Source organism: Epinephelus fuscoguttatus, linkage group LG6, assembly GCF_011397635.1.
Source record: "Epinephelus fuscoguttatus linkage group LG6, E.fuscoguttatus.final_Chr_v1".
NCBI lineage: Eukaryota > Metazoa > Chordata > Actinopteri > Perciformes > Serranidae > Epinephelus > Epinephelus fuscoguttatus.
Genome location: NC_064757.1, coordinates 755,916 through 768,362, shown reverse-complemented (window position 1 = coordinate 768,362; position 12,447 = coordinate 755,916). Strand labels below are relative to the sequence as shown.

At 38.5% G+C, this 12,447-nt stretch overlaps 1 protein-coding gene across 1 annotated transcript in view; it reads left to right on the top strand.

The window, feature by feature from the left end:
- Window positions 1-9,555, top strand: part of traf2a (Tnf receptor-associated factor 2a) — a 185,055-nt gene extending 175,500 nt beyond the window's left edge. Inside the window, exon 10 of the mRNA XM_049578795.1 lies at window positions 1,031-9,555. Within this exon, the coding sequence (XP_049434752.1) occupies window positions 1,031-1,249 (219 nt within the window). The 3' untranslated portion in view covers window positions 1,250-9,555. The remainder of the gene's footprint in view (window positions 1-1,030) is intronic.
- Window positions 9,556-12,447: the final 2,892 nt, after the last annotated feature.

Genomic DNA, 12,447 nt, shown 5'->3' with positions numbered 1-12,447 from the left:
CTGCTAGAACTCTGTGTGGCATTCATCTGGTCTCTGATCTGAGCTGCTGTCAACTTGCGATTTCTGAGGCTGGTGACTCGGATGAACTTATCCTCAGAAGCAGAGGTGACTCTTGGTCTTCCTTTCCTGGGTCGGTCCTCATGTGTGCCAGTTTCGTTGTAGCGCTTGATGGTTTTTGACTCCACTTGGGGACACATTTAAAGTTTTTGCAATTTTCCGGACTGACTGACCTTCATTTCTTAAAGCAATGATGGCCACTCGTTTTTCTTTAGTTAGCTGATTGGTTCTTGCCATAATATGAATTTTAACAGTTGTCCAATAGGGCTGTCGGCTGTGTATTAACCTGACTTCTGCACAACACAACTGATGGTCCCAACCCCATTGATAAAGCAAGAAATTCCACTAATTAACCCTGATAAGGCACACCTGTGAAGTGGAAACCATTTCAGGTGACTACCTCTTGAAACTCATGGAGAGAATGCCAAGAGTGGGCAAAGCAGTAATCAGAGCAAAGGGTGGCTATTTTGAAGAAACTAGAATATAAAACATGTTTTCAGTTATTTCACCTTTTTTTGTTAAGTACATAACTCCACATGTGTTCATTCATAGTTTTGATGCCTTCAGTGAGAATCTACAATGTAAATAGTCATGAAAATAAAGAAAACGCATTGAATGAGAAGGTGTGTCCAAACTTTTGGCCTGTACTGTATATATATACATATATATATACACACATATATATTGCCAGTTGCTAATTTGGCTGCATTTAGCCGTAGTTTGAAATAATTTTGAAAACCACAAGTACCATGAGGGTTTCTTCTGTTGTTATTTTTATACTTTGCTTCACATTTTGTGGATTATTGCACCAATATTTTCACTTATTTAATTTACTCTTTCTGTGATCCATTATTAATTTTTAATCCGCTGTTAATAGAGCTTGATGACACCTGATAGTATCATCAAGCTGTAGACTATAAGTTCTGCTCTGTCAGACCAGTTGTAAGGCTACAGTGTTAACTTCTGTACCTAGGTCACCCTCATGCTGCTCGACCAGAACAACAGGGAGCACATCATTGATGCCTTCAGGCCCGACATCTCCTCCTCATCCTTCCAGAGGCCTGTCAGTGATATGAACATCGCCAGTGGTTGCCCACTCTTCTGTCCACTCTCCAAGCTGGACTCTAAGAACTCCTACATACGAGATGACACCATTTTCATCAAGGCCATTGTAGACCTCACTGGGCTCTAGGTAAAGGATGAGGGCATAAATCCAAACTTGCCTTTTGTTGCTACTAATCTGTTTGAATCAACAGGCTTTTGTATCACCAGTAACCTGCATTTGTCTTTGGGATCTCTCTAGTTCCTTTGGTTTTGATACGGATTGTTGGTACCAGCATGCAAGACCAGAACAGGAAGGTAACCAATTTTTTGGCCACTGGCCACAGTGGCCGGTGGTCTTTATAAATCTTCATAAACCACTGTAACTAGTTTACCTATCAAACCTAGTTTTTATTGGACAAAAAACTGAGTATCTACCAAAGTGACTGGGATAGTGATCATAGTATATATGTTAGTATTTGGCTGGTCACAGGTGTTAATTTCCCACCCTGCAAATGGTATTTGAACTGATAGATGCATTCTAAGACTTGTCTAGAAAATAATGCTTGTGAAGGAGACAACTGAGGGCCTGTGTCCACACAGCGTTTTTTTTTTCTTTTTTTTTCTCAGTGCCAAGGTCTTTTTTAAATTGTTCCCAATGAGGAGAGGGTGTAAGTGGCTGCAAGGTGGCGCCTAGAGAAAAAGTGTTGTGCTCAGCATCTTTTTCAGAGCGCTTTGCTTTTTTTGTGCGGCTGCTCCAGTTGCTTCTAGATAAAAATCTCTTAACTTTACAGAAATGCATGGGTGATGTCACTGCTGCACTTGTAGCTAGGCTACTGTCACAGCAAAGACAGAAAAGCCCATTTGTGGGAGCAGATCGAGAAGTTGACACTGAATGTTGCTGGTGAGTGTTGTGCATTTATCACGTACCTTTGTAAGCTTGTTTTTAACTGTGTAATCAACCCCCTGTTATTGTAATGTTGCATTAGCTACCTAGCTAACGTTAATGTCAAGATATTGTTGCCATAGAAACAAATCCACCCAAGTGTGTCACTAATAAAAAAGTGCTCACTGGGATGAAACACTCTCCAGTGACCTGCCACCAATTTTCTGCAGAAGAAAAAAATGCTGTGTGGACACAGGCCCTGAGCTGACATTGTCCCAAATCTCCCATCATGATCCTATTGTGACTTGTACCATGGATGAGGCTCCTCATGTTCAGTTTGTCACCTGAGTTACACAGGAATTATATGTCCATTCACATTCAAAGTGTTTTCTGCATCAAGTAAATGAGGTCTTCTAGTGACAAAAACAGTTCTTATGCTAGCTGCTGTCTTAAGCTCCAAAATCATTGATAACTAGTAGCTAGCATAACTACCATAACTTTGATTATTAATTAGAGCTGCATTAATCAACAAGCTAGAAATGCTAATGTTTGACATATGGCCTTGAGAAGTTGATTTGGCTAACATGTTAGTAAACTTACTCCATTACACATTCAGCAGACAGAGTAACATTAAGCCTTAATAGGAGTCATGTCTATGGCAACCTGATGAATGTAAGTCCAACATTCTCTCCTTTAAGCTCTGTTTTTGGTCTAAACCAACTCTTGAGGAAAAAAGAATCTGTCTCTTTAGCTGCCATATGTTTCACTATGTTCACCAGCTAGTCTCTAATTGGACCAGTCTGAAGTGTACAGTGGGGAAAAGCTGCAGGATACTGCTGATAACAAGCCTGATGAGAGTGCTGAACCAAACTAGTCAAATCTAAATAGTGAAAAGACACTAAAGAGTGCATAGAGCTGAGGGGATATTGGGATATATTTCTGTGTGGATATGTCACTGTGAGTGACCCCTTTCATACTACATAGTCATTTGGCTTACTGATTATACAAAAATATTGATAGTGCAGCTGTTGAACTATGGAGTACTTGTGATGCAAACAGTATTTTTGTTATCTGATTTTCACCTGGGTTTTTGTATTGTATTTTTGTATTGTTAAAGTCTGAAATTTCAATCGCCAATAAATTTCCAGATTTTGTTTTAAAATGAAAAACTGAAAAAAATGGGCCTTGGATCAGTGACACTGCTGCTATGTAGATGAAAAGCCTACAAACACGGATAGATCAAGCAGGTCTAGGTGCTTGTGTTCACTGTTGGCGTTTAATGCTTGACAATTGGTTGACCTAATATTTGTTTGAATTTTTCATTTACAATCTGGGGCCTATTGCACAAAACTAGGATAAGGGGTTAAGCCGGGATATCTTGGTTATTCTGGCTCAATTTATCTGTGATCTGGTTGCACAAAAGCGGGATAGTGGACAGTGGGATATGTTATGACATAAGTTACCATGGAGATTTATTCTGTGGAGCTAGCCTGCTCCAGACCAGGCTAAGTTCCAGGATCTATGTAATCCCATCCCTTATCTCAGTCAGCAGTCACCACAAACAGAAACCAATAGTTATTCCACTACCTACTGCACATTGTTATCACATTCAACCAGACCCACTGTGATTATTTAAACATTTGTGATCATTAATTGCAATCATTTTAGATAAATGATGATTTTAGATGATTTTGCAATCATAAGATAATTTACAGTTTCCCATAGACTATATATAAAATACACATCCCATATAAATATAAATACACATCAAAGAGTAACATGATGTTCCTTTATTGAATAAGGATAAATCAAAGCAAGTAAACCATCAGCTCCTTTCAAAACTGAAGTCACACAGTGACTCTACAAGAGAGAAAGCACGGAATCAAAGCATATTATACACCACAAGAATAAATACACATTCAAAGGTCTGTATATGATACACCCCGCGTGTCTGCACACTGAAATAAATGCAGGACACATCCATACACAACAAATGAACAGACAAATGAATGGATGCAGTAGCCTCCCTGCAAGTTTATATACACACAATATACAGCACAAAAAACGAAAAAAAGAGGCCAAATCAATTTAAATTGAATAAAAAAAAACACACAAATTCCTCTGCCAATGCAGGCCATATTTAACTGAAATTCACAGCATGCGTCTCTGCCACTGCAGGACATATTTAACTTAAATTTAAAGTATGCATGTTAACTAAAATAATTTAACACATATTGGTCCCTGACCAGCCAACCACTGTCGTCATCAGGGAAGATGGCAGGATTGTCCCAGTCCATGTGTGATGGGGTCCCTCTCATTCCTCAGGCAGGCCACATTGTGGAGGACAGCACAGGCCACAGTGATGTCACATGCCCTCAAAGGGCTGACCCTTAAGTGGTGAAGACAGTGAAAGTGTGCCTTCAGGAGGCCAAAGGTCATTTCGATCCTGGCCCTTGTCCTGGCATGGGCATGATTATAGGCCTGCTGTGCTTCCTGAGGGTCTGTGTATGGTGTGAGGAGAAAAGGCTGGCAGGCATACCCCCTGTCCTCCAGCAACACACCAGAGAATTCACCTGTCAATACAAAATCTCATCATCACAACCTCATAAATAGAGTGACATTCTTGACACAGCCATGATGTGTGTTGGTGCTGGTGGCTCCAACAGTGTGACAGTGCTGTCAGATAGTCCAAATGGATTCGATATGAATGTATGTCCCATGTAGAGATGGAAGAATGTACCTTGTATGAAGCGGGTGGCATCTTGGGAGGGACATATGTTTGTGTCTGTCCCCCCAGGGATCCCCTCCAGCACAGGCCTGCCTTTGTTTTGTGCCAAGGCTATGTCCTCTGCTGGGGTGAGGTCAGCTGATGGTGACCCACCACCCGTGCCTTGCTTGTGGGTTTGTTTTTTTTGACTGCTAAAACAGTACAGACAGTGTGTGAGCAGGCACCTTCTGGGTACAATGTATGCTTGTGCATAGTTAAGTATTAGTCAGGGCACTTACCATTTTGCAGGATGTTCTTGTATTTAATCTTGACTTGCTGCCATGTCCGTTTTGGCCCAGTCATGTTTAATCTATACACACACACAAATATATATATATATATATATATATATATATATATATATGTATATATATATATATTCTTCTGATCAATCAGCATACACACGCACGCACGCACGCACGCACACACACACACACACACACATGCACTCACATACTCTTACACACACTTGCATACATATAATGAAACAGTAGAGGAGCATGGAGAATGAGGAGCAAACATAAGATAAGATAAGATAAGATAAGATAAGATAAGATAAGAGGAGCTTTATTTATCCCAAAGGGAAATTCAATTAAGTCAGTGAGCGCATCTATTTATCAAAGAGATATACAGTCTGATGGAGTTACATTTACACAATTTCACTCACATCTGCAGTCAATTTCACTTACAATTTCAACTGATTCATAATCAGAGTACAACTATGTATTCGGAGATGTTAATTAACTATTTGGATTGTAATTGTGATGGTTTCAGCGGAGCAGTGAGTGTGTACTTGTGCTCTACTTACGCATTCAGGCGGTCTGCAATACTTTGCCACGCTTTCTCTCGTTGTTTTATAACTGCGGCGGTGTTGCCTTCCTTTTTGATTTGATCCTTTACCTCTTTGTAAGCCTCCATGAGGATTTCTGCCTCAGACGGGGAGAAGTACGCCACTCTTGTTGCCATGGTGAATCGGTGAATCTGTGGTCGATGGCGGGGTCTATTTGAGGAAGCCACGTGCGTGCACTGATCCAGGATTGGTTTCACCTGGCTTGATGAATCCGTGTCTTGCTCATCCTGGCTTGGTCTTTGTGCAACCAATTAAGCCTGGACGCTCTTTTTTTGGATTCATTGAACTCAGCTCAGTCATTTATCCTGGATGTCTGAATCCTACTTTTGTGCAACGGGCCCCTGGAGTTCCAACAACAGATTGATGCTTGTGTAGCCTTCAGAGTATCGCTGTCCTTTGCACATAGTTTGTAGTGCATTTGGACTCTTTTACTGTTTCTTAACATCTATGCCTCCAACTCTCAAGTCCTGCGTACAATAGTTATTATTTGTGGTGGTGAACATTGGCTGAATTCCATGAATTCTGTGTGTGTGTGTGTGTGTGTGTGTGTGTGTGTGTGTGTGTGTGTGTGTGTGTGTGTGCGCGCACTGTGCCATTCCTTTGCTGTTAGCTGCAGTATTAGTTTGCATGTTGGATCTGTGGAAGATGCACCTTAGCTTGCAACACTTTCTTGGCTGGTTTCTTGGCTGGTTTGTCCAGGACAGCAATGGTAGTCAAGCTGATTTTCCCAAATGGAAATATGGCATATTTTATTGAAAATAAAACCTATATTTGCATACACAGTCTGATAGATCCAATAAAAATCTTTGGCTTTTTTTCCAGTACTTGTTGTCTACATATTTACTTAGGTTGTAATCAGTTTCTTTGTAGCAATTTATTATATTTAATAACTTGAATATACAAATATTGAAGAGGTCAAAATTGAATATTAAGTATATCTAAGCAATGATTTTGTACATATCTACAGTAATGGGAGGTATATGAAAATATGTTCACTGCTGTGTCTTCACAAAGGATTCATTCCTTTCTTTTTACAGTTTGTGGTGTTACTCTCCAGACTTATTTGTAAAGGTCAAAGTGCAAATATTTTTGTGCTCCTTTAGTAAGATCATGGGGCTATAAAATGGTAGTGTGGTTTGGTTGAGATTTTGGTTCAAGACCTGGGGCCAAATTCACAAAGCTCCCTAGTGCTAAGAGTTGCTCCTAGTGATGAAATTCTAAGAAAAAGACTAGGTCCTTGTAAAGATAAAAGTTATTCACAAAGCATCTTAGACCTTAAGTTGGCTCCTAAGGTGAAAAAATGTTAGGAGTAGAAAGGAGAACTTTTAAGAAACTTAAGAGTTTCTTATGCAGAGGAGAAAATGGTGGAAACACAAAGAGGTAGGAGAAATAGTCTCTAAACACAGAATGACAGTGAATAAATTAAATGCGACAGATGAGATTGTGCAGGGAGAATATTTGTGGACGATTTAATTAGGGATATGCAAACATTTCCCACCCAACAAAATAACGCTATAACGCCAGAAATAAAATGATCACAACACTAATGTACTTTTAAAACTGGAAAAATGCAACAGTGCAGCAGCGATGACTTTTGTCTGTTTCAACCTTCCCTTAGCAGTGACCACACTAACAATAACAACACTTACAGTCTCATATTGTGATGCAGTTCATTTAATTTCCACTGGGTATCCACACAGGCTCACAAAGCGGCATGTCTGTGACAACCAATGACATCTGTTAAAAGAATATGTCATACCTAGCAATGGGGTCAGCCACACAACCCTACTAAAGTAAAACTTTCTGTCCCTTCCTTGCTCAGAGTTGCTCTGAGAACTTTACTAAATCAGTCCTAAGCTAATCCCCCCTACAAAAAGGTTTTAGGCGAAGATCGGAGTGCTCTGAGAGTATTCTCAGAAAGTTTGTGAAAGCCTGTAACTTCAAAACACTGCAAAAGATCTATCAACTGTAAGCCATGAGTTACTCCTCACAAGAGCATTTGTTACACTTTTTGTCACTTTTTTGTGACATGCACTGAATCATGGCATGAATGGTAGACGTGTTTCTCTCTGTGATCACAACCAGTCATTTCATTTGTAAATATATCTATAAGTTCATCACCATACTGCATATCAGCCTCTCCATTTTAATAGAAGTGCATAGTTAGAATTTGTCTGCTGTGTCTGGATATTGAATGTGAAATATTACTAAATGCACAAAGGAATGTTCAACCCTTTGTGAAGACACTGAGGTATATTTCCATATGGGTGCAGCCTTTGGCTGTGCTTAGACACACAGACATGTGGAGGCCTCAGCATGGAGGCAGAGCTGAGGTATTAAAAGAGGAAATTGTTGCTAATATTGTAAATTTTCCTATTTTAAGCTTTCCTTACAGCTTTGAACTGACCTACTTTTTACAGAGAAAGTGCCTGGACCCTTTTTTGTGTTCCATGAGACAGTTAGTTGTGGATGTGCTTTCCTGTGAGTTTAAACCTACCAAAATGTGAAATATCTGATTTGTGCAGTGTGTTTTTAATTTGTATTTTACATTTTTTATTGTTGCCCTTTATAACAAACCCCACCCCACCCCCTAAACCCCTTTATGTATTTAAATCTATGTGACTAAGAATGTTTCCCTCTGGATACATAAACTAGTGAATGTTGTTCATTGCTGTTATATTTAGTGAGGTCAGAATATCATTCACATCAAGCTTTTGGCATCTTCATCCAAACACATGTTTTTAAACTTCTCAACAAATACTGAAAGCTCTCTGTGCATGAGATGTTTCAGTAGGAAATAATCCATATACCTAACACAGATTCATGTTGTAGACCAGCATTTAAATTTATTTTATTTTATTATCAATATATACAGCATTTGTGTGTCTGATATACTTTTGGTACAAACTTCAAAGGTGATATTGAGTTTGATGAAGTGTGTGCTGCTGTGAAAAAATTTAAACATCTGAATAATATATAGATCGTATTTATTGTAGAAAAAAGTTCTACTGTATGTTGAGAAGGCATTTAAAGGCATGTTTTGGTTGGTTTGTGAAAAGATGCATCAGTATGCTGCAGCTTTTGTTCCTAGCTCTTAGCAGTAACGGTCAACATTTGCTTTCTTGTTATTACATAAACATGTGTCCTCCTTTCTTCCCTCTTTGGAATATGTTGTTATTGTTGCATAGTATGTCGACATTTTGCATGTATGACTGTGGCCTCAAATAAACTAGCTGCTATGTTTGTTGGGCCCTATGTGCTGCTTTGTGCTCATAGACGCAACCCAGCAGCACTGTATGGATGTTTATCTTTGCTTTATGGTCAGATGTGTAACTGGATTTGGGATGGGACTTATTTATCATTCATAACTGCTGAACACAACAAAAGGGCTTCACATTTTATTCCATCTGCTAAATGCCAATATGAAGGCATATACTTGTGTCTGTAACTTGAGCTGTTGAATGGATCTGACAGAACTTTCTGTGTACTTCAGCTGGGGAACCATATCACATTTGAGCCAGTTGATGTTATGCTGTATCAGCGATACTGATGTTAGAAAATGCCACACTGCCTCACTGTTACTGCAACAGAATAAAGAATATGTTAATGTGATGTATGTATTTCAAATAACACTTCAGAACAGTCAAACTGAAACGGGTCAGTTTGATCTTTCATAATTGACACATCTATATCTGTATATGAATCTATCTAAAGGCAATGTTGAGTTTAAGATGAGCTGTTATCTCTAGCAATGACATCAAACTGCAATCTACTTGTTCTCTCTGCTACATTGTGTGGATAGTAACTTATGTGTTTGTGAACTCTTTGTACTACTGGACATTTGTTTCATATTTGTATTTAGTTTTGCTTTATTAAAGGTTTTAAGATTCCCTCTATGCAAAGAAGTGCAATGTTTATAAACTCAGAAATCTGACTACCCACCTGCGAGTTCTTGCAAGGTTTTATTTAATTATGTATAATATGTAAACGACTGCTGTATTTGCTGTATTAAATACAGCAGGTTCAATAAATGTTTCTGTCAGATTAGATGCCTGAAATAAGGTCTGTGGTTAACACAAGCTCAAGAGACGTTCATGTTTTGTTCTAATACATCAGTAAATCCCGTATTTGTGAATTTTGAAGCTTTTACATGTCTTAAAATAGGCGGTTGCCAACAAGTGGTTAAATGAGACTACAGAACATTACCACACTGAACATGACTTTACAGCCATGCTGTGGTGGGGTTGTCTGGTCATGCGACTGTGGTGCAGTTCATTTATAGCCTTATGTTAGCTTTTAATGTGTGGTGATTGCACATATGCTTCAATAATCATGAAAGTGGTGTTCATTTATGAGGGTTATCTTGCTAAACAAAACATGCAAATATCATAAACCTGTGTTTGTCACAGATCTTATTTTCTATCACTATAATCCAATGGATAAATCCCATAGGCTTTTTAATGAAAACCAGCACAGCTAACTTCTGCAATAGCCTACAAAAAACATTATCCCTGAAGCACTCTATTATCCAGACAGAAACACTGCTAAAGATATTTATTTTTTGGGGGGGGGGCTTTTTAGCCTTTAATGTATAGGACAGACAAGCGTGAAGGTGGGAGAGAAAGGGAGTGACATGCAGCCAGGCTGGAGTCGAAACTGGGCCACTGCGGCAACAGTCTTGTACATGGGGCGCCTGCTCTACCACTAAGCCACCGGTGCCCTGAGACAGAAACACTGCTGACAGTTCTTGGACCCCTAGAGGTCCAGACGAAATAAATCCAGTGAAATTACTGGTCCAAACACATCATTACACCGATAGATACCCACAAACTGGTGTTGCATCTTTTCAAATGTTCATATTTAAGATAAGACAAACTTTATCGTCCCAAAAGTAGACAACCAGCAAGACAAAGTTTTGAATAACAGAATTGTACAATCAGGACTAGCCTACTGCATGAAATAAATACATCAACTTTATCATAACAGGTAAGGCTAAAAGAATAAAAGCTCCTTAAGGTTGCAAAGTGTTCAACAGGTCAGTAGTCACAAAAGCAACCCTGCTCTGCCAGGGAGACACCGCAGGGCCAACAGATTAAAAGAGTGGCATGACCAAAGAACATTACAATTTCTCCGCATATTATCCATAATTTCTACTTTTGCATGTAAACAGCCGACTCCTCTAATATCAAAATAGAGGTGAAATCCTGACCATTACACTGACACCTCACTTGAGTTTTTTTTTTTTTTTTGATTGATTGATTGATCTGTTTATTTAAGTGTCAAACACCATAATTGGTGCCCAGCCCTTATGGGCTTATTAGACACTGAACAATAAATAATACATAAAATAATTCCATGATTACATCCATGATAACCACATGACATAATACATAGCATAACAAAACCTCTGAGAATAGGGACACATACAAATAAAAAAAATAGTTTGGGTAGAAGGGTACAAAATACTTTGCTGCAAATACCACGCCTTTTCTACAAATTTTGCAAAAGGAAAAACATTATGTCCACATAACCGACACAGAATCTCACCTTCATATTTCCAAAATAGATCAGGCTTTTTTACCTGAATTGATTCAGAAAGAGAATTCCTTAAATCACCATATAAAGGACAATGAAAAACAAAATGAAATTCATCTTCCACAACCTGGAGATCACAAAATTCACACAAACGTAAATCTTCTTGTATGCCTTTAAATCTTCCCACTTCTACAGCCAGAGGTAAGTACCAGTTCTCAACTGAGCACAGAGGGACCTCTGACTTCTCTTTAAATTAAGGACAATATAAGGTTCTGTAGTATGATCATTCTTAAAGTGAACATAATTTCTGAGCTTTGGCTTCTTCCATATATCCCGTTTCCACTGATCTTCATGAAATCTTCATAAACATTTTTTGTTTAACAAAATTTATATTACACTGCAGATTATTTCTAAACACTATATGCATGTCAGAGGCAGACAATATTATTGAAACCTCTCTAGACTAGGGATGATGGTTTGCCCTGTCCCAATTAATAATTTTCCTAGGTAACCTTTCCTCTGGCAGCCTGACAAGACGGTTCCACAATCTCACCATTTCACATCTTTGTTTTACAATACATGGATCCCATCCTGCATCCCCTTCAGTAGCTACCTTTGCTGCATATTTATGCACACCAAGAAAACACCTCAAAGCACGATTCTGAACAGAGTTACACTCAAAAACTGTAGCATAAAACAAAACTGAGTCAACCAAGGATTTCTAAAGTTGTGTAAATGTAGAAAAACCAAGATCCGTACATGATTTCATTTTACTCAATACAACGCTCTTCCAGCGGACTCTGCTAATAATTTCCTTCCCTCTGAAAACTTAATATTTTCATCAAAGACAAAACAGAGATATTTATAACAACAAGTGTACTTTAAAGGCACAAAGCCAAACTGAAATGTACAATTACCCTGTAATTCACTTTTTTTCTAAAATGAACAACTTGTGTTTTTTCACTATTAATGGCAAGACGCCATTTACTGCACCAAAAATTCATAATATTCAGCATATTTTGCAAATTAATTTCATTTTCAGAAATCAAAACAATGTCATCTGCATAAAGCAGAATACTTAGATTCATATCCTCTATTGGAACACCAAGATTAACCTGCTTAAATTCTTGAGCTAGGTCATTTATGTAAAGAGCAAATAGAGAAGGGGAAAGTAAATCTCCCTGCTTCACCCCAAAAAGTGTTGGGAACCAGTCCATTCTTAAGTTATTTATTTGTACACAAGCAATGGGGTCTCTATGAAGCGCTTTTATAGCGTTATAGAATTTTTCATTGATACCAGATGAAAGTAAT